Source organism: Triturus cristatus, chromosome 5_2 (genome assembly GCF_964204655.1).
Source record: "Triturus cristatus chromosome 5_2, aTriCri1.1, whole genome shotgun sequence".
Taxonomy (NCBI): Eukaryota; Metazoa; Chordata; class Amphibia; order Caudata; family Salamandridae; genus Triturus; species Triturus cristatus.
Window position 1 is genome coordinate 447,035,921 of NC_140588.1, and position 23,483 is coordinate 447,059,403.

At 44.2% G+C, this 23,483-nt stretch overlaps 1 protein-coding gene across 6 annotated transcripts in view; it reads right to left on the reverse strand.

Annotated features, from left to right (window-relative positions):
• The window catches only part of TNS3 (tensin 3), a 784,915-nt gene that overhangs the window by 362,260 nt on the left and 399,172 nt on the right, over positions 1 to 23,483 (reverse strand). For all 6 annotated transcript variants that reach the window (XM_085607385.1, XM_085607384.1, XM_085607387.1 and 3 more), the window contains one exon: positions 21,881 to 21,919. In XM_085607385.1, coding sequence (XP_085463511.1) covers positions 21,881 to 21,919 — 39 coding nt within the window. The remainder of the gene's footprint in view (positions 1 to 21,880; positions 21,920 to 23,483) is intronic.

Sequence of the window (23,483 nt, forward strand, 5' to 3'; positions counted from 1 at the left end):
CATGCAAGACAAACCATGACTCATAATACCCAATTCTCTCTAATTGAATGGGATGGCAGACAAATATGCAGTAGTAAATCCATTTACACCTGCCAGGAACCCTTTTGTGAATTTCTAACAGGCGTGAATGGAGGTCTTTTCATCTGTCCATAAACATTAAGAGCCCCAAAAATCTTTTTGAATCAGGCCCTATATTTATCCCTTTACTCTAGTTGCAACATTTTGCATGTTTTTTAAACATAAAAAATCCCCCATTAAATGAACTAGCTTATGCATCACTCTTCCGAGGAGTCTCTGCCATCTGATGTTATTTCTGGGCTATTTTAGTGCTTTCAACAAGAGACCCCCACACTCCATCAATTCGAACTGAAATGGAAATCTGCCTTCCCCAGATGTGAATATTTCCAACAGGGCTCTCAGTCACTGTCAGTTCTCTTCATTAACACGAAGGTAGGTCACAGCTGTGCTAACAAATGATGTAAAACAAGATCCCTCAAAGTTGCTGAGTCAAACAAAGATTCAAAGGGGGTTGACTGAGGACTGGACAAAGAAAGGATCAGAATTCTGCCTGAGCTGATGTGACCACTGGTACTGATCGCCCTTGCCAGTAAATATGTAACACGTGTACTTCACGCTCCTCCCTCTTGTGTATGCTAATATAACAGTTCCAGGGAGTATGCATAATGTTTCAATCCTGATCAGCTCAGCATTAGGAACGCTGAGGTACTAAAACATGAGTTTTAGGTCTTTATGGTCTTGCTTGGTAGCACAACTGTCAGGGAGACCTATTGTTGCCTATCCCTTAAATAGAGTGGGGTGTTTTGGCTCCACCAAGAGAAGTATTTTTCCCTCACCTAGTACAACTGGCTGCTTGTCCTATCATTCTGCCTTCTGTAAGTGGCTGTAATGGAATGCACAAGGAACTATTTTACATATGAAAAGTACACTCAAACATCAAACTATAATATTCAATTATTTACCTCCTGTATTCATTCTACACAAAAATCTGTCGCTTTTGTGACTTTTTACCAGCATTGGAAAAAACAGGGCTTGTTTTAATGTTTTAAATAGCATTTGTGTACGCAACGCTTGCACACAGCATTTGTGAATGCCCTGTGTTTCTAGGTGTTAGCACACTAAAGCCGACGTATAGACTTAGCCATGCTATCTTTTTTAAAGTACGTATCAAAATACCCTATAAACATTGATAGCACTGAAGGATGTATATGTATTGATGCCACAAACTGACCCAAAAAGGCATATTTAGGTGAACACATTAATCTATATCTGGTTTATAAAGTTTACTGTCTTTGAGGCTGGTTAGGAATCTCATCTAGCATGAAACAGTGCCCAGCCGCAGTTTCACAAGTGAACTCATCCAAACATGGCAACAGACATGGTCTCCTTGCCTCTATATTCTCCATGCAGACTGGCATTTGCCTGAATATATGAAGAGTCCTGAGGGGATCCCAGGCACACAAGGCTGGGTGAGGAGGGAGTGCGTCCTATGCCGCAAATCTCCCCTCCTTCCACCCATGTGCCAGTGATTGCAATAGGTGCCCTGCGCCCGACTGGACTGAGGGAGATGCAATGGGTAGCAAATACGACCGAAAGAAGACATTGCTCACTCCCAAGGTGGGGAATACGCATCTCCTTCCCAGACCTCAAACACAGGAACAAATTATCCAGGGGTGGGCGGGCGGGCACACAAGGAGAGCGGTTTATAAAACGGGAGCTGCTTATTCCCAATTCCGAAGGAGCCCATGTCATTTTAGGAAGTTCTAAGGAAAAAAAGATGTCTCGGGTATAAGCCTACAACTTTTGCACTCATGAGTCAATATTTTAACTCTAATAAGTAATTCACTTGAAGATTCTCTTGTGCTAAACATCCGAATTTCCATCACCAGAGGCTTTGTAAATGCCATGAAAACAGCACACCTCAGTGTTCGCAAATCACAGGTGCAAGTCCACAGCAGAGATACAGCAGCGACCTATGGGCTTGCATTTTGGCATGGGATAGTTAAAGCCTGCTCGCCTGCAACCGTAGTGTACCTGTGGGTGTAATGGATGGTGCAGGTTGGTAATGTATTGCAGACCATAGGCTCATTAAGCCCAAGGAGGAGGCAGGAAAACTCTTGCTTCATAAATTACTTTGAAACAACGCGCCAAAGTGATCATTATCAAATACTAATGATTTACTTCACTGATAGCTCACAGGGGACTGCACTTTGCACTATCCAAAGGGATTAACGTAGTCCAGCCTAAAGATGTAGTGTTCTGGAGAAGCAAATACCTTCCACAATCATTGGCAAAGCCAACAGGGCTGGCTTGCACTTTGTGTTCTGATTAAATCATTAAAAAGACTGCTTCACTAGAAAACAAAATAACACACTTTTTCTGTATACAAAGCATCTACGAGATATTAGAACATTGGAATGTTGGAAGCTCCACTGTAGACAGTGGAGTGCTCCCTGCTTCTACAGGCCGGTAAAGGCCCACAGAGCAACATTCCAATGTTTTACAAAAGCCTCTCGAAGCTCGAGGGGATTTAAATCCCCTCGAGCTTCGAGAAGCCTTTGTTTAATTTGTTAGAACATTCTGCCCTCTAGTGGCAGAATGTTCTAATAGCCTTATAGCCCTTCGTAGCGGGGCTGTACCACTATTAAAGTCCCGCTGCCTTGTTAAAGTCCCTCGCCTTCGGCTCGGGCCTTTAACGCTGCAGCGGGCCTTTAATAGCCGGTATAGCCCGCTACGGTGGGCTATAAGGCTATATTAGAACACTGGAATAATGGGAGCTCTATTGAAAACAATGGAGTTCTCTGGGCTTCTAATGGCCAGTAGAAGCCCGGACCGCCAACATTACACTGTTGCTGTAAACGAAAGGCTCACGAGCCTCCGTGAGGCCTTTGTTTTCTAAATTATAACTTTCTGTCCTCTAGAGGTGAAATGTTGTAATAGCCTTAGAGCCCTCCTTAGTGGCTCTACCAGCCATTAAATGCCAGTTTCCTTGTTAAAGGCCCTCGCCAACTTGAACGCTGGAGCGGGCCTTTAATGGCTGGTAGAGCCTGCAATGGTGAGCTCTAAGGCTATAATCAATATCATCAATATCTGTGACAGATTAGAGTACTTTTAAGTTGTGAATCAGTCCCTGCATAGCAAGCACTTTGTAGGAGGTGGAAAGGTACAGCAAACAGCATGATGTGAGAGAGAATTGCTCCAGTGAGAGGAGCCAAATTCTACTCTGTGCATAAGTTAAAGACTTGCAACAAAAATGTCCCAGGCAGGTGTACTATCAAGTAAGACCTAAAAAGGAAGGAGTAAGGCAGTAGCGTCTGTCACCGAGTAGAACGGGTGGGGTAGGGGCGGGGGATTGAAAAATAAATCAGGCTCCCGTAAGCCAATCACAGCGCTGCAACGCAGCGTGGCGATAGGTCTGAGCACTGTGGATCGGCGTACAGAAGGGGACAGGGAGCCTATGCATGTTCCTCACCAGGCTGTGTAATGCAGCCTGGTGGGGAACCTAGTGCGCAACACTGTTTGGTTGACCAAACCGTCATGCGCACTTAAGTGCGCACCATTCCTCCTCTTGCCGACTGTGACAACAGCCAGGCCCCTCCCCATAAAGCTGCATGAAAAAGGGAAAATAAAATAATAATGTAGCATTATCTTTTTATTTTTCCTTTTTCCACTGCAAAAATGCAGTGGGGCGGCCCTCCTCTGCCTTTGCGGATGAGCCAACACTGGAGTAAGGAGGTGTATGTTAAAGAAAAAATGCACTTTATCTCAACACGTAGAAAGTCATCCCATTCAATCTTCTATCTGCTGCAGAAGTTATCCCTAAGTGTGTGTCACAACTGCAAGGATGTCATGAGGGCAATTATTGCCGGTTTCATCTTCCGCACCAGTGGTTCCCTCAACAGGAATGCAGACTCAGACAGGTTACACAGCCCATATATTCATTAACTTTGCACAGTGAGGTAGGCAGAATGAAATGGGCAAACAAAGGGGAGATAAGCAAAAAAGAATCACAAAAATCTAATAAATAATTCAAAGGAAAATGAGAAATCGTGGGAAGGCGTGGGAGAAGGAGGCAGGAGTAGGCGTGTCTTGGCATGAAAAGCTGGAATTTTAGATCCCCTCAGGTCACAACGGGCTTATCAGAGCATCTATGAAGAATGTGCACATCAACTTAAAAAGGTGGAGCCCTCGCGGTGCTTTTTACTACGAACTTACACCAAAACAATCACATGTGTGTATGCACACGGGTATATGTGCAAAAGCAGAACTATTTCCATACGTCAGAGTGGGCATTTGGCCTCTGCATAAGGATGAGGAAGTGGGATAATGCAGGCACTGGTGTAAATCAAGGTATGGATCGTGTTTGGCAATGACAGTACACTTGCATGTAGAAATTGGAGAGCTCAATTAAACTAAGTAAAACATGTGCATACCAGCAGGGTCTTTTGAATCAAATGCAAGAAGAAAATGACACCTTATTTTATATATTGCAATTAAGAGGCCAGTCTTTTCAATGTTTAAATGCTTTACATTACTTATGCGTTACTAATTAGCAATGCAATGGAGGTAAATGTATCAACCTGTGAAGGATGAGCAGCTGAGATGACCCTGCAGGGATTGGAATTCATGACCTGTAGGTTAAGCAGATAGGTCTGCAGATGTACATAAGTCACTTCACATTCCTGCAGGATTAAAGCCGGCATGTCTCAGACTCAGGAAGCTGTCAGTGTGAGGTCTCAATTCAGGTTTCTGTGGTCTTTCCACAACACCTTTAATGAGCAAGGCCTGTAAGGTTATTTTGGCAGGCACGTCAGCCAATCCATTTAATAAAACTAAAAAAGATAAACTTTTCACAGTAGGGTTTGACTAATAAGATAGGCATATTTAAGGCTGCACCACTTGTTTCACATGCCAGAATATATAAACAAAGGTCTGCTGTGACATCTTAAGGATTTAAGGAGCACCTGGCAATATATATAATTTGCTTGGAACAACTTTGAATGTCTTACTCCTTTTTTCGGCACATTCAAGCCTTTGTGATGTTAACCAATATTTAATTAATTTTCTTAATTTCAGAAATGGGTACGAGCAAAACACAGCAGAAAGCTCAAGCTGCCCGGTGTCCACCAGCCAAATACTATCAAAAGAAAGCTTGAACAATTTGCATGTAGATCTTTTTTACTTACAACAACATTTTATGTGGAATTCAGGACATTATTTGTAGTTTTACAGACAGGACACTGCATCACAAATGTAGTGGATGGCCTGTCAACTTATTACAAATGCATTATAGCCTATGGCACCTGTAATACGGTAGACATAATATCCGTCATGTTTTAACTGGTGCTTAATTTGAGCGGATGTTTGCTGGTGCTCAGTGCCAGCATGTATTTCTTGACACTGGCAGATATTAACCCCTTCGACGCCGATGACGGAACGGTTCCGTCATGCACGTCGGTTGGGCTGTGCTTATGATGGAACCGTTCCGTCATGGCCCCGCCCGCGCTCAGAACCTTCAGCGTGGCGCGGAAATCCGCGCCGCGCTGAAGGGGTTAATGACAGAAACAAAAACACAAGAGGCGGGTCACAGGAGATTTAAAGACCATCAGAAATTGACTACCCAAAATACCACTATGAAGCACAAGAAAATTCCTGGGTCTACAGAATGACAAAGAGAAGAAAAAAAGGAAAAGGTGGAATATTCCTATTAAAGGACGATTTCCCGCACACCCCCATAGGTTTCATGCTTCATCTGGAACCTCCTCAAACCAGGATGCCTAGTCACAATGCACACTACAACCTCCTCACTGAGAGGGAAGAGCACAGTGGATGTTTCGAGAGGTATAGTAAATACCCTTTAATGAGCTGAGGGTGGTGAGATCAGCAGCGCTTAAACAAAGAAAAAGTGAAAACTAAAACAGACTACAAGGTACGCAAATACCATTCTTGATGCATCTCTGGGCCAGGATTAAAAAAATAGGACGGACACCGCAAGGAGAAATAGACCTGCTCAATCATGTCACTAGAATAGGTCAACATGTTTCAGCCTATAATACTCGAAAGAGGTGTCCCTGCATTCATCAGGACTTGTGGTGGTAGTGCTTCTGCTTATACCAGAGCTCAGAACAAGATTCAGATAGTGTGAAATATATACAAAACTGTCCAGTGGTCCTTTGAGTGTCCAAGAGGTAGAGGAAAAGGGATCCACTGGTGGTCACCCGCAAATGACCGGTGTGAGGTCCTCATCTCTGGTGTAGGAGCAGTCAGACTCAGCAGTGTCACAAAGACAGAGAGTACCCTGAGCTCCATGCCAGGGTTTGAGTTGAGGCACCTAGGACCCAGTTTCCATAGGAAGAGTGTTTTTTCATTTGACAATAACTTTGGCGCCGTTTGACGAATCCCAACGAAGTTTTCTAAACTAATAGGACGCTCACTTCAGCTGCTGTCTTGAAAGTTTAGCGGTGATCCGCCGAGCTGGGCCAAGAAAAAGTGGGATCCCAAAACACATTTTCCCCATGTTAATCCCCATGGGACCTTTAGACACAGATACAGCCTAAATTGCTGAACGGAATTACATCAAGTTTGGCAGACAGGTAGATGTTGGTCCAGGGAAGTGGCTTTTTGCTATTTAGTGTAAATCCGTACAGTAGTTTCAGAGATATTAACCAAAATTCAAATTTATATATCTAGGTGGAACCGCGACCCCTCCCGATCTTGTACTGAGATTTGATTGGTTGCGAACACTTCAAACCAGGCTGTATATTAAGCATAAAATACAGATTGAATAATCGCTCAAATGGTATCACATTACACCTAAAATATAGCAAACTAATTACAAGGTTATTACGTTAATCTACAACAGAGGTTTCTTTCCAATGAACTAATTAGTAATGACTATCATGATTGCTATGTGGCTAACAATATTATATCGCAAAGCCAAAGGGGATGATGGACGGAGTGTTGAACATTGCAAGCACTCACCCCCAGTCAACTGATCTGGGTTTAATCCATCATCATTCTTTAGCTCACTCCGCCACCCCAGTTCAGACATGGCCATATGCAAATCAGTCTGACCCTGTGCCTCATGGAAACAGTCCAGCCCGAACTGCCAAGCCATTTCTTCCCTGGAACGGAAACAAGCATCCTGGGACCGGTTTCTGGCTAATCAGTCGTCATCAGCCAGGCTAGCTTGAATCCAGTGGCAAAGTGAGCAAGGTACCCACGTCTGGGCATACCCTGCCAACTTAGGGCGAACAAAGCAAAACCAAAGGGGATGATGGACAGAGTGTTAAACATTGCTAACACTCACCCCCAGTCAACTGATCTGGGTTAAATCCATCATCTTTAGCTCACTTCGCCACCCTAGTTCAGACCCAGCTATATACAAATCAGTCTTAACGCTGTTCCTTATGAGAACAGTCCAGCCCGAACTGCCAAAGCAGGTCTTCCCTGGATCGGTAACAAGCATCCTGGGACCGGTTTCGGGGTAACACCCCTCATCAGCCAGGCTAGCTTGAATCCAGTAGCAAAGTGAGCAAGGGACCCACATCTGGGCATACCCTGCCAACTTAGGGCGAACAAAGCAAACATAAGGAGATGATGGATGGAGCACTGAAACTTTTCAGACACTCACCCCGAGTCAAGTGATAGTGGGACAATCCATTATACGGAAAACTCAAGCTCTACCGTACATAGAAGTATATTGCAAGACATCTTGGAGTTCAATGACCTTATATAGGAACTTGGCCTTCTGCATCATTCTTCAATATAGCCACAGAACTCTAAAGTGACTTGCAATACCCTTATAACGTACAATAGGGGGTGCTTCATAACACGTGTAAACGGATGTCATATACAAGAAAAACAGCAAGATAATTATTTCCACTTTCTTGTACATAACATCACCACTAAATTAAAGCTCTGCATATAAAATTTATTTTCTAGTAGGAAGAATGCTAAGAAGGGAATGTCTCGAAGATAAATGAGTAACTGAAGAGAAAAAAATGCTGATATCTAGCCAAAAGAACACAACTGCTCCACTAATCACACAACTGAAATACATGTGTCTGAGCAATCCTTGTAAAGATGTCCCAGTAGTCGTTATTTACAGAGAGAGAAATGTTTACTGAGGAGCAGAGAGAATCCGGTCTCATGCTATGGGGCCGGCATATCAATAGGAAACGAATTCAGTGGTACACAAAGAATTCGAAGGGCACACCATTCTAAACGTGAACAACGTGAAAACAAAATGGTGGCAAGCCAATGAAACACAGGAAGAGGAACGGGGAAACAGAGATATAATAGAAACAGGGTAAAGAAGAGAAAGGCAAGAGAGAAAACGAGGCACCGGAACAGTCGGACAGTCAAGGCCTGCTTCCACGTCACCGTCACCCCAGTCATTGATTCCACTTCTGTGGGGCTGGCAGAGTGTACTGACAAAGAAAGTTGGTTTGGTCATGAGGCCATAACAGGGTGATGGCGCGCCAAGGCGGAGCTCAGGCTGTTTATCATGATGGATGTTACGGGCATGGCATGCCACAGCAGCTGGGTTCTGAACACCCATCGTTAAGTTCCAGAGCAGGGAGCTCGGCAGGGTAGATGTATCTATCGATACCAGGGAATTGTGCAATAGGATGCAATTCTGCTTGTGAATGTTTCTTTTTCTTTATTCACATCTTTTTGTGGTATTCCTGACAGCTCCCTAAAGTGCTTGGCGCCCCCGAACTCTGATTGAGATATATATATATATTGATTTTATACAAATGGAAAGCGGCCACCCTGCAGCAAACACCAAAATTGAGGCATAAAACGTACAATGCTACAGAATCCCTGATCCGAGGCACTAATCTTACAACTCTGCTCTATTGCTGTGAAAATGTTCCCCTGCCAGTAGGTGAAAGAGACAGAGCAGGACTGGAGGGAGGCCCCTACCAAAAAAATGTCAGGTTAGCCAAATTAACTAAATTGATTAATTGTTTCATCTTTCTCGCTATACGGATTGTTTTGCACTTTTATCCTTCCCACCCTTCCTCCCTCACCTTTCTTCCCTGTGCCTCACAAGTGTCATCCCTTAGAGGAACCTTTGTTTTTTTTTCCTTATCCTAAAACTCTAATAAGATGTTACTCTTACACTGTCTGGTTGGCAGAAAGATAGAATAGGGACATAACACACTCACCATCTCAAATCATTCCTGGGGGGCACTTGAAACAGAATTGAGTGCACCCCCTCAGATATTCTGTCCAGACCAAAAGCACCTGGAATTAAAGCCATACTCAATATAGGCAGACAAGGCAGACAACAGCCAGTGTTTCAGAAAACATTCCTCTCAAATTTGGTGAGACAGTGAGTAGAAGCCACTAATACACTGAGGTTGTCATGCACTGTACCAAACTCTGCAATTAGTGGACCTCAGCCACTCAATAGAGTTAAATCATAGAAGAATTTGATAAAACATTATAACGTCAGGGACTGTTTCTTCTGTGGTGTCACATTTCAGAAAGCCTTATCTCACCTTGGTTGTTCAACGTCATTCTGTCTCCTCTCAGGAACTCTGGTCTTTTTGTTTTTACCCTTATCAAACCCATGCTTCATTCCTCCTTCCCCTCTATAACGTATCTCTTTGAGTCAATGCCTTCCACCGGCTTCTATTTAACGCCCAGTAGGTTCCATAAATTCTTTGCTTAAATTTCACCCACTTCTTTCTCCTCGGTTTTCCCTAACCAACAGTTTCTTTTCTTCCTCACTCTCCATTTATTTCCTTATATGATGGATTTCAAAAGGCAACAGCCTTTTACAGGTTTATTTGCATTTAAAGGAACTGCAGTGATAGAATGTATTGCATTTTGAGTGTCAGGTGTAGACACTCTCTAATACTATCTTTCTGTCTCTTTACATCGCCTGTCTCCTTCTCTTATCCCATCTCTTCAATCCTTTTTTCCTCTTCCCTCATCTTTGTCCTGCTCATCTCTTTCACATTATTCTTGTCTCTTTTTTCTCCCCTCCATCTATTTTTCCATCTGTCTTCCCATTTCTCCCTCTCTTTGCCTATCGGCCCTCGCTCTTCCCCTTAACTGCCCTCTACTCCCTTTACATGCCTCTCTTTCTCCCTCTCTCTCTTTACCCCTCTCTCCTACCTCCTCCTCTTTCTCTCTCCCTCCGTCTAGCTCTTTTTCTCTGTTTAGGTCTCCTCCTTTATCCGTTTCCCCTCTTCCCTTCCCCCTCTCTCCAGCATCATCTTTGTCAGGGTCAGTCTTCTATGCTCCATAGTCATGGCAAACATCTGGAATCACTCACTTTAAAACTGCAGTCACCACCGGTCAGAATAAACTGACCTCTCAGGGTCTCTACAGAGTTTCTGACAGAGGCGTACATCATGGAGGGCAAGCAATGGGGGGGGGGGGCGAGAAAGGGACACCGAGTTGCCATGCCAGGTCTCTGCATGTAAAGTTAAGAGTGTCAAGTGAATTCTGCCTCATAACGCAAACCAAATGCAGCCCCAGCCCCTGCGAGCAGACCCTGTCACTTCGCCCACTTCCTCAAGTACACACCACCTACCACATTCCCAGTCTCAGAGACGCCACTGCTGTCTATAGGAAAATGTCTGCTAGTTCTCCCCGGATACCGGATTTAAATTGCAAAGAAATACATTCGAGAGTTGCCCAGAGGGCGGAAAGGAGTTTAGCCATTGGTTTACAAACCATCTGCTTTTCCTTTTGCCCTTTTCTTTTCTGGGTTAAAGTGTAATTATAAAACATTAACTGTTTATGAAAAGTTATACTTTAACAGGCAAAAAAATAAGCCACTAATTCTCTTCAGAATTAAACTCTTCTCAAATTTAGGTTCCATAAGTCACGCAGAACTAGCTCAAAGAAACCAAGATGTTGTATTCTCAACACAAAGAGACTGGGGTACCCGGAGACGGCCATTTTGTGACTCAGGCAGGTCTCATTTTTCCATGAAATGGCCTGCGGCCACATCACCACAAAGTATAAGCCGTCTATGCTCAGTCCTTGTTTAGAGCCTCACAAACTATGGGACATGTTATGTACAAAGAATGGTGGTCTACGAATTGAAAACAATGGTGGGTTGCAGGATCAACGGTCAGTACCAGTGGTGTGTGTGTGTGTGGTACGTGTGTGTTGGAGCATGCTAACCGTGGCATGGCCTGCAGACAGTGAATGAGTGTCACTGAGTGTGTCTCACGTGCTGTGAGGCTGCTTCACTGGCATGCTATGCAGGCATACACAATGACCTCTGTAGGTGTGGCTTCTCAGCCATCTTGGGCCTGTGGCATGCATGCGGACTGTAGTGACTGCGGTGGTGTGTAACTGCCAAATTCAGAACTCCTATGCTCTGTAGTACAAGGTAGGAAGAGCAAATATGTGGTACAGAGAGGCTCTGTAGGTATGTGTGGGCTGGCTAGATGGCAGAGTACATACCTCCATCTAAGAACTCTCCACAAAATAAACTCATAAATCACTTGTGCAAAAGAGCCACGACTTTAGACACCGACATAACAAACCACAAGTCAACAAAGCTTTAATCCCTGTAAAAAGTTCATACGGGCCAGTCCCTTTTAATAGCAGGCAGTTGTAAGGAAACCATTGCCTGTTTTAGCACATATGAAGTATATAAAAAAAATACCAAAGAAGTTTAATGTTCTAGATAGAAAATAAAATATTAATTGGTTTGACATAGTAGACAAGGTTTCCTATACCACTGTAAGTTTGAATGCAAGGTTTCTGTCAAAGAGCCAAGGTACACAACACGTGCTGTTTTGCAGGTAAATTCTTTTGAAAATGAAAAAGGGGAAGGAGATGGGAAAGGGGATGTGGAAGAATCACTGGGGCATATTTCTTTCTCACTTCTTGTCTTTGACCATATTCAGCATTCCTCTGCCTTTTGCACGTATGTTTGCGCTATAGAAATACCATATAAATGCATACATACTACTGTGCACTTAAATCTCATGAAACAGGATACCTCTACCTACATAATTGACATTGATGAAGGATACATTATTTTCTCTGGCAAGGAGCAGTTGATTACTTTGCTGTTGCTGGTCAGGTAACCCTCCAACTGTGCTTGTTAAAATTGCCAGAAATTAAAACTTTTTTTAATACTTAGTTTATTATAGGTTTGATGCATATAGGTTTGTGCCACTCATGGGGACTACCCTGTATTCTATAATAGGGTGGTGCGACCACCAAAATAATGTTCAAACTCCAGTGTTAGTGTCATTACTGTTTCAATTAAGTTATTTGAAGAAGTCGAAGTGACTACAAGACTCGCCTTCGGGCCAACCCTTTAATAAAAATGATGAATTCACATAGACTTATCATCCCTGCAACACGTTTGCTTTTGGTGTAACGCTCCCGAATTTGCTGTTGTTCTCGATACAACAGTATTAGGACACTAAGGACAGATGTGATTTGAAGGAAGACACTTAACCCCTTCGCTGCTGCGGACATTCCGCTGCAGCGCTGGGGGGGGGGCAGGGGGGCAGCGCGGTGGGCCTGTGCTCATGACGGAGCCGCTCCGTCATGAGCCACAGTTGAGCTGTGCTCATGACGGAACGGTTCCGTCATGACTCCGCCCATTTGCGTTGTCCCCCCGCACAGGCGGGGAAACAGCGCCGCGCAGGCGGAGCGGCCGCCAACGGGCGTGTCATGACGGAACCGTTCCGTCATGAGCACAGCTCAACCGTGGCTCATGACGGAACGGTTCCGTCATGAGCGGGGAAGGGGTTAAATACTTGTTTTAATGCAAAACCTTTGTTTAGCATATTAAAGCCAGACATACCGGCTTTGCAGATCTTGTGGGAAAAGCAGTAAAAAAAATATAGATTTTTGTATAAAATGGATTTAGGGATTACAGAACTGAACATGAAAACTGTATGGAATGCACATGGACTAGTTCACATCAGAAAAAGGCACTCCGCATCAATGGAAGCACTTCCTATGAGGCAGAATGATGAATCAATTAGCCAATAGCACGAGGTAAGACAAATATGTCACTTCTGCAGAGCCAAAGCCGACTCTATGTACATTTTAAAGTATTAGTATTAACAGAACTTACACACAGTTGCTCTGACAAACCAGATCTAACAATTATCGGCAAAGCCAATAGGTCTCACCTACACAAGATCTTTTGGCTTTGCCAATATATTGTAGTCATGTACACTAGCGTGGCTTCTGTTCATCATGCCTAAAACTTAGTGGGGTAAATGAGAGTCGAGTGGAGTGTGGTAAAGTGGCGTGCTACTGAGTGGTGTAGAGAGTCATGGAGTGGCGTAAAGTACAGTTGGGTGGAGTGGAGCGTCATGGAGTGGCGTAGAGTATAGTGTGTTGAGCATTGTGGAGTGACGTGAAGGGAGTAGAATGTCACAGAGTGGAAGGACGTAGAGGTGAGTTGAATAGAGTGGAGTAGAGTGTCAGAGTGGAGTAGAGTGTTGTGGAGTGGCATGGAGTGGCGTTGAGTGGCGTAGAACAGAGGTGAGTGCTGTAGAACAGAGGGGAGTGGCGTAGAGGGTGTTGAGAAGAGTGGAATAGAGTTTTGCAGAGTAGAATGGCATAGATTAGAGTGGATTGCCATAGAGTAGAGTGGCACAGAAAGGAGTAGTGTAGGACATTAAATGGCAAAGAGTGGAGTAGAGTGTTGAAGAGTCAAGTGGCGCAGAGTGTCAGTCGAGTGGCATATAGTGGAGTAGTGGAGTGGTGTAGAATGTCATAGAATAGAGTGAAGTAAAGTGGCATGGAGTGGCATAGAGGGAGTTGCATAGAGTGGAGTAGTGTTGTAGAATGGCAAAGTGGATTAGAATGTTGTGGAGTGTCATAGAGTGGAGTAGAGTATAATGGGCTAGAGCATCATAGTGTAGTGTTGTGGAGTGTCATAAATTGGCCTAGAGTGAATTGGTGTAAAGTACAGTAGTGCAGAGTAGACTAGCATAGAGTGCATTGGTTTTGAGTAAAGTAGTGTAGACTGAATTGGTGTAGAGTAGAGTGGTGAAGAGTAGACTGCAGTGGTATACAGTTCAAAGGCGAAGAGTGGGGTAGAGCACAGTGGTGTAGAATGCAGTGACATAGAGAAGATTACATCAATTTGGAAAGAAGTGAAGTAGGGTGGGGTGGAGCACATTAGTGCAGGGTAGAGTGCAGAGGTTTAGAGTAGTGTAGAGTGCAGTGAAAGTGGTGCAGAATAAATCAGAGTGGAGTGATGTAGAGTTTAGTGGCTTAGAGTGCATTGGCTTAGAGTGCAGTAGAGTGTCTTACAGTTGAATGGTGCAGAGTAGACTGCATTGGCATAGACAGCAGTGGAATAGAGTGCAGCAGCATAGATTGTCGTGGAGTGGCATAGAGCGCATTGGTGCACAGTGTATTGGTGCAGAGTAGAGTGGCATAGCATTCATTAGCACAGCGTGCAATGGCATAGTGTTGCAGGGTAGAGAATAGTGGCTTAGAGTGCAGAGGTGTAGAGTGCATTGGTTTTGAGTAAAGTGGTGTAGAGTGCATTGGCTTAGAGCGCAGTGCCGCAGAGTAGAGTGGTGCAGAGTAGAGTGGTGGAGAGTGGCACAGCGTAGAGTGCAGTGCCATAGCATGCAATGGCATAGAGTGAAGTGGTTCACAGTGGAATAGAGTTGTTTAGAGTGTGGTGGCGCAGAGTGAAGAAGAGTGCAGTGGCGTAAAGTGATGCAGAGTACAATATAGTGAGACAGAGTAGAGTGGTGCAGTGTGGCATAGAGTGTATTGGCGTAGAGCACAGTGGCATAGAATACAGTGTTGCAAAGTGGAGCGGCATAGAGTGGAGTGGCAGAGCAGAGTGGAGTGGCCTAGACTAGAGTGGTGTAGAGAGCAGTGGCAAAGATTGGACTGGTAAAGAGTGCACTGGCAAAGAGTAGAGTGGTGTAGAGTGCAGTGTCAGACTGCAGTGGTGCACAGCAGATTAGAGTGGCATACAGCGCATTGGCGTAGAGTGTATTGGTGTAGAGTGTAGTGACAGAGTAAATTGGAGTAGAGTGCAGTGGTACAGAATAGATCAGAGTGGAGTGATGTACAGTTTAGTGGCTTAGAGCGCATTGGCTTAGAGTGCAGTAGAGTGGCTTACAGTTGAATGGTGTAGAGTAGACTGCAGTGGTATAGAGTGCAATGGAATAGAGAGCAGCAGCATAGAGTGCAGTGCTGTAGAGTAGCATAGAGCGCATTGGTGCACAATGTAGTGGTGCAGAGTAGAGTAGCATAGCGTGCAGTGGCATAGCATGCAATAGCATAGTGTTGCAGGGTAAAGAATAGTGGCATACAGTGCAGTGGTGTAAACTGCATTGGTTTTGAGTAAATTGGTTTAGAGTGCATTGGCGTAGAGCTCAATGCCGTAGAGTAGAGTGGTACAGAGTAGAGTGGTGTAGAGTGACAGAGCATAGAGTGCAGTGCCATAGCATGCAATGCATAGAGTAAAGTGGTTCACAGTGGAATAGAGTGGTTTAGAGTGCAGTGGCGCAGAGTGAAGCAAAGTGCAGTGGTGTACAGTGATGCAGAGTACAATATAGTGGGACAGAGTAGAGTGGTGCATTGGCGTAGAGTGCAGTGGCATAGAATACAGTGTTGCAGAGTAGAGCGGCATGGAGTGGCAGAGTGGAGTAGCCTAGACTAGAGTGGTGTGGTGTAGAGAGCAGTGGCAAATAGTGGAGTGGCAAAGAGAACAGTGGCAAGGAGTGCACTGGCAAACAGTGCACTGGCAAAGAGTAGAGTGGTGTAGAGTGCTGTGTCAGACTGCAGTGGTGCACAGTAGATTAGAGTGGCATAGAGCGGGTTGGCATAGAGTGTAGTGGTGCAGAGTGTAGTGACGGAGTGAATTGGTGTAGAGTGCAGTAAAGTAACAGAGTAGAGTGAGATGGCATAGAATGCAATGGCATACAGTATAGTGGTGACAACTAGAGTGGTGCAAAGTAGAGAGGCGCAGAGTTCAGTGGCAGAGAGTGCAGTAGAGTAGAGTGGAGAGTGCATTGGTGTAGAGTGCAGTGGCGTAGAGTGATGACAAATAGAGTACAGTGGCATAGAGTGCAGTGGTGCAGAGTAGATTGGAGCGAATTGGTTTTGCATAAAGTGGTGTAGAGTGCATTGGCATGGTGCTGTGGTGTCGAGAGCAGTGCCATAGAATAGGGTGGCATTCAGTTGAGTGGAGTGGCGCAGGGTAGATTGCAATGATGAGAGTGTAGTGGCTTAGAGGAGAATGGCACAGAGTGGAAAAGGGTAGCAGAGTGTGCAGTGGCATAAAGTAGAGTGTCAGAGTGCAGTGTCGTAGAGTGCAGTGGTGCAGAGTAGATTAGAGTGGCTTACAGTGGATTGGCTTAGAGTGGAGGGATGTAGAGTGCAGTGGTGTGCAGGGCATAGGCATAGAGTCATATAGAGTAGAGTGTGCAGAGTAGAGTGAAGAGGCATAGAGTGCAGTGTCTGCAGAGTAGAGTGGTATAGAGTTTAGTGGCGGAGAATGCAATGTTGCAGAGTAAAGTGGCAAGAAGTGAAGTGGCATAGAGTGGAGTGGTGCAGGGTAGAGTGGCATAGAGCGGAGTGATCCAGAGTAGAGTGGCGTAGACTGTGGTGGCATAGTGTGCATTGGTGTAGAGAGCAGTGGCAGAAAGTGAAGTGGCAGAGTGCGCAGCGTTGCAGAGCACACTGTCAGAGTGCAGTCGTGTATAGTGGAGTGGCATAGAGTGCACTGGAATGGAGTGCGGTTGCACTGAGTAGAGTGGTGCAGGGCAGAGTGGTGTAGAAAGCAGTGGCATGGAGTAGAATGGCATAGAGTCCTGCTGGCTTTGAGTGTTGCAGAGTACAGTATAGTGGCATAGAGTACAGCGGTGCAGAGTAGAGTGTCTAGGCACAGAGTGCAGTGGCGCAGAATGAGGTGAAGAGTAGATTGTTTCAGAGTAGATTGGAGTGGTGCATGGTACAGTACAGTGGTGTAGAGTGCAGTGATGCAGAGTAGACTAGAGTGAGGTAGAGTGGATTGGTATAGAGTGGAGTAGTACAGAGTAGAGTGCTGCAGTGGAGTAGCATAGAAAGGAGTGGCACTGAATGGAGTGGTGTAGAGTGCACTGGCAAAGAGTGCAGTGGTGCATAATAGAGTAGTGTGGGGTAGAGTGCACTGGCATAGTGTACAGAGGTGTGGAATGATGCAGAGTAGAGTGCAGACTTGATTGTCACATAAATCCTATCACTTTGAAGTCAGAGAAAGAAAAATAAACACCAAGCTCCCTGGAAGACCGAGCCTAACATTCGACCTCTGTCTTTGTCTGCACAGCAAATGTGACAAGACGAGAACAAGATTTAAAGGCCTTTTTACAGAAATACAGTAGTGGTGGAAGAATACAGTAAATAAGGTTTGGGCAAATGAAGGGACGAAATCAAGCTGGAAAGCCTAAAACAAATAAAGCCAGCAAAAAGAAAGCAAGCAAATGTGAGTCACAAAGCCAATTGTAAGCAACAGGCTGAATGAATTCACAGGGAAGCTTTCAATGAATGTCCCCAATATGTTGTTACAAAACCAGAAAGCTGCGATGTCTGGAAGGCTTGAAGCCTAAAAATGGTTGCTTTATTTACTGTAGCATCGATTTTTAGCTGCTTTTTTCAGGGCTCACTCCCCTGTGCTGCTGTCCCGCTCTCCAACTAATCAGAAACATGGTAGCCGCTTGAGATCTGTTTTGTACATACCCTAATATTGTATTACATTTCCGAGATGGCTTCCATGTCAGTCGGCAAGCACAGCAGCCGCCCCAGGGAGCAAGCACTGACAAAAGCATCTGAAAAATGGTCGATGCTGAAAAGAAAGCAACTCTTTTTTCCAGTGGCATCCATTTGGCAGATGTTTTGTCTGCACTGAATCCCCAGTTAAGTAACAAGCCCCAACAAAGCAAACAGTGAAGAGTACAAACATCAAACTTATTGGCTTTACCAATACCTTTATTTTATCGCACTCCCTACCACCATTTAATCATTGTCAGGTTCTTACTCCAAGAAGGTTGGATGGAAAACAAGAAGAGAGAAGGCTATTTTAAACATCTGGATCACAGGTGACTCCTTAAGATCTACGTTAGGCACGTAGGGTTTAATGATGCAGGGCCTTGTGGCTAAGGCACATAATGTTTTATCTGAAGTCAGTGCTAGGCTTGCCATGCTTTAGTGGTGTAGATACGTGCCTGTAAACAATGCGGTCAATATCGTTTTTGAATAGCACAGTATAGAAGATATTACGGTAGCCCGCCCTGATATTTCCACCGCGAAGTCAAGTGTGCTCTGCTGTGTGAAGATCAACAGGGGTAGGATCTTTGCGTTCACAGAGTAGGTAAAACATGCCCACTGGAGATTATCACATTTTGAACTCTGGCCCCTTCAGAGAACTTACAGCTAACTAAATGATTTGTCTAAAGAAAATGCCTTGAATGAATCCCAATAAGCGTAGCACATTTAATTTAGTAGTGAAACTGCATGCAAAAGAAGTTTTATTTAACCTTTTGGTAGGTCTAGACTTTACCTTCGCTCTGTCCCCTGGCATACTGCAAAATAGTGGGTTTTCCCTGCAAGATGAGGGGCCCTAACACTCCCATATCTTATGGACATTCAAGGCATTTGGCTGAAAGGGACCCCTCTGCAGCATGAGGGCCCTTATACACCCTAGGGCAGAGGTCTTCAAACTTTTCAATGCCGCACCCCACCCAATGAAAAAAATAATAATCAAGAATTTTTAACAATTATTCTATTAAATAGAAAATATTTAAATATGTCTACACTTATTTACACATGGCAGTTAAGTTCTGTTACAGTTTAAACAATCATTTGCAATGCATTAGGTCTCGCAATTGCGTGATTTTGAGCTAGTGGCGTTGTAAATGACAATACCTTTTTTTTATGTGTTTAAAAAACCTGCAATAATAAATGGCATTGCCATTTACAGTACAATAGGTCAAAGTTTCTAAATTTCAAGACCTATTACATTGCAAATGCTTGTTGTTATTTTATTTCAAAGTGGTTGTTAGAGGCAACTGAGTGGGGATTCTCCTCTAAGTTGTCCATACTGCATTATTGAAAAAGCTTACCTGTTTTTATTGAGTTTTTATTGTGCTTTGATGAAATGATGCTACATCTGATGACCACAGTCCGGATGCCCGTTTGTCATTTTTGTCATTCTCCATAGTTGCCAATTTTCCAAAGTCTATGAAGAACTACTCAGGTTCGAGTTTTTTTCCCTTATACTTCTGGGGCTTGCAGTTCCGTTTTATAATGGCTTAAACAAGACTACAAGTCCCAGAATTCAAAGAAAGAAAACCTGGACTGGAGCAGCACCTAACACATGGACCTAGGAATCTTGCATTCTCCAGCGTGCTTTCTACCACCTTGGGATGGTCAGGCTTAGTTCTATGGCCCAGGGTTCAATTGCAGTGACTTTGCAGGGCAGGTGATGACAGAAAACAGAAGCACATGGGAAGAGACACACTGAAACTTCCCCAGCAGAGAAAAGCAGAGAGACAGAGACTGTCAGGAGCAGGTGGTAGATACAGCGGCGCTTAGGGTGATAGATAGGAAAGAGTGACAGTATACAAATTAGGAAAAAGTGAGTGCCACACTGTGTAAAAATTAGGCAGCAGTATACAATACAATAAAGCCACTGTGTGCTTGCTCTGGCAACAAAACTAAGTCAAGCAAAATAAAATGGACTAAATACCTGAAGACTAAAGACTGTTCACACATTATTTAGTTTAAAAGGGTTGTTGTATGAAAATCAGAAATAAAACTTTAACTAAGCCCGCCTGGAAGAAATATTAATTTTTAATGGAATTCATTAAAGGGAGATTATTTCTAAATGATATGCTGGGCAATGCTACCTGCAGGAATGCACCTTTTGATGAGCGACCTCTACAGAACACATCTGATTGGGACTCAAGTTCTCTATACATCGGTACAGTGCTCTGACTGTTTCCATTGCTATCAAAGTACGTTGTGTATATTTACGGAAAATAATGTTATTGTCTATATTTTAACACACCCTTCTCACGTCGACTGCTCACTGGAAACAAACAAGTCAACAGCCGAATCGTGAAAGTAATCCACTGCATGTGCCCCACAACTCAGCAAAGCAGCAGAGTCAATAGTGCGAACAGTGGAGGCCGCCAGCTCGAAGACAAATGGTGAAACGACGGTGACTGGGGCCCCATTATTTACTTTGTGCTGACCCACCCTGTCTTTAACCCAAGAGTTATCGACCAGGGATATCCATGGAGACTTGGAGAAGCAGGACACGTCCTACGGTATTACTTGGAGTGCTCCGACAGTGACCACTGCGGCGTGCCCCACGGAGAGGCAAGCGACACTCACTTAATACAAATGGCGTCTGTGGGAAGCGGTAAACACGGCCTGCTCACAGCGGACACTGAGACCTTCCCTTCTAGAGCTCTCACTGTAAACACAGTAAAGGAGCAGACGCCAGTTGCAACGCGTTATGGAAAGAGGTATCTAAGCAAAAGGTAAAGAGCAACAACAATCGCGGCACCCGCGCTTTACCTTTAACCATGTTAAAGTAAAGCGCGGGTGCCGTGATTGTGGCAAAAGTAAACAAATAGAAAAACATCTATTTTTTTAATTTTTCAACAATTGCGACATCCGCGCTTTACTTTAACATAGTTAAAGGTAAAGCGCATGTGCCGCTAAAGTGAAAAAAAGTAAATAAATAACTAATAAAAAGCATTGCACAATAAAAACAAAACAAGGACTGTGCTATAGTGCTGTACATGGTGGTCCGTGGAGCGCAGAATATACACAAAAGAGTGCTTACCCTCTAATAAAGGAGAAAGTGTACCGCCCCATGTGAAAGATCCAGTCTGGGTGGGCGGGGCCAAAAGGAGACAGGGCGGTAACAAGGAGGGACTAAAAATTCTTGTTCACAATGTGAAGCCAGCGTTTAGCATGGAGGATGACGCAAGCCAATAGAAAGAAGGGGCGGAGCCCACACTCCACTTCTAAAATGAAATCGATTACAAGAAGCCTCGCAGAGCGAGCAGCGCATAAGCGCTACAACGCTAGGCGAGACCTAAAAATGTAATCAAATACATGATTGCCAAACATACTATTCTGGTCAGACAGGCCTTACTAACTTTTATAAGTATCCACAGTGTGATTATTAGAAATTGGGCTGGGGGTTTTGAAGAATATTTGGAGTCTTTTCCCTTTTGACACACACTCCCAGCCACGATATAAATAACAAAAGGTGTTAGTGATGGCCCATTTCAAAGCAGCTTATTGCCGTTCATTGTTTCTGCTTAAAACGTAGTACTGTTTTTACCATCATGCTTCGTTTGGCCAGAGCCTTGGGCCCCCCCACTGGGATCACTTGAGGGCCCCCCTAAGGGTGGCCTGCCCCCAGTTTGAAGACCCCTGCCCTTGGGACCGGCGTTACATTCTTGCTCCATCTTCAAAGTCCTCAGGGGTTTCAATGAATGCATTTTTATCCTAGCGCCAGAGAAGCGACTAGGCACTAAAAGGTGCCTAACAAGAATACTGGAACGCAGCAGCCAGAAGCCAAAGCAGAGACATGTTCCATAGAGCATTCTGAATAGTCAAGTGCTGGGTCACCTGCGAGGGTCAAACACTTTATCGGCTACCACATACCGGCTCTCTCCGACATGCAAAGTGGCTTGATGCTAACAGAATCGCTGACTGGTAGCTGTTTTGTTATTGTGGCCACAGAAGTGGGTGGCCAAGCTAATTACAATGAGGTAAATGCAAGCACAGGCAGAGCTGAAATAAACTACATCCAAACTGCAGGCTGATGCTAAACAAAACAAAGCTTTCATTATCAACATATAGAAAGAACACTTACGAGTTCATAGTTGCCTGGCAGGAAACAGGGTGTTACAACCTGCAATAAAACAGAACACTGTGGATTAGCTGTGTACATCCTACCGTGGAACACTGTGTATTAAAAAAAACACCCACTTTGAGCTGTTCAACCAGCTGGTGGCAGAGAGAAAATACTGTGGGTGTCTCGCATCAAACACGCATTAATAACCCAGGTTGATAGCAAACACGGAGATAAAACACCTCCAAACAATGCTGGCAAATGTGATTTCCCAATCTATACTTTAATGAAGCAATTAATGTCGGAAGTACCGATAAGCAAGCAGCCACACACAAAGTTTGACAAACAGAGGAAGTCAACACGTATAAATTGAGCAAGAAACGTTCGCAATGGCCGTTGAGAAAGCAGCAGACAAGGGCCAATTCATAATTCACACTGTGGTGAACTATGAGAAAGACACTGCCGAGATTTGCTGTGAAAGTGACAAACACACTTAACTTCTCCTCGAGAGGAGACCTTGTTGCTGTCCGAACTCATCTCTAGAGAATCAATATCTTGCACCTGTATCACTAGAGCAGACATCTCTTCTACCTGGGTGGGCTCCAAAGTCGAGTCTTGCTATTTTTGTCTGATGCTCTTGATGAAGTTCCATAGCAAAACGCGTAAGTGCATGCATCGTCAACTTGGAACCTTCGAGAACTGGCCTTCCACCCATCCCCTCTAAAAGAAATTAAAAGACAGAAGTGGATGCAGTGCATGAGCTATCACCAGTGACTCCACCCACTGCTGGAGAAAATATCATTTCCCTAGAATTCTCCCTATTTTTATCCCTTAAATTAGTTTCCTGCTCTACAACAAGGGGCATACCTTGGTTTGTAAAGTTGAACTACATCTACAGCCTTCGTTCTGTCTGAAGTGTACACAAAAAACATTGATGCCGCCAGGTGTGCACTGACAGCATCATTCTAATTGTAATTGCATTTATTTAGTGCTTACTACTCCTGACGAAACGTCGAAGTACTTTTTTGGCAAGTAGCACGTTACTCCGGAACCCAAAAATGATTAGTGAACTAGCATAGGGAAATATGAAATTAATTTGAGCGGTGGACATGTTAGTTTGTTATTAAGATTGAAAAGGATAGTGGAGGGATAGAAGAGGGAAGGCTTTGCATTTATATAGCATTTCCTACCCCTGATGAGGTGTTGAAGCGCTTTTCAGTGAGTAGCACGCTACTTCGGAACTCAAAAACTCATTCTGTTTTTCAGATCATGGATTGGAGGATAGCTCACTTAGTGCATGTGTTTCTCTATTCGGCAGTGCGCAAACTCAGAATGTGCACTGCATGCCTTTGTGGAAATCTTATGAGCGAACATCGTTGTGGTGCTCAATTAAGGCTCCAGTAATAATCCAGATTCAGGAGCATGCTTTAGTTTGCACCGGAATCAGGATCTGCGGGCCAGACAGAATGAGGACCTTAATCTTTCCTTCATATTACCAATTACAGTTCAAATTAACAGCTTGTATGCATGTTCTCCCACATATGCATCAAAGTGGTAAACAAGGCCACCAGCCTGCAATTAAATATTCCAGTAGTGTGTTGTGCAATCCAACAGTGCTGACTGA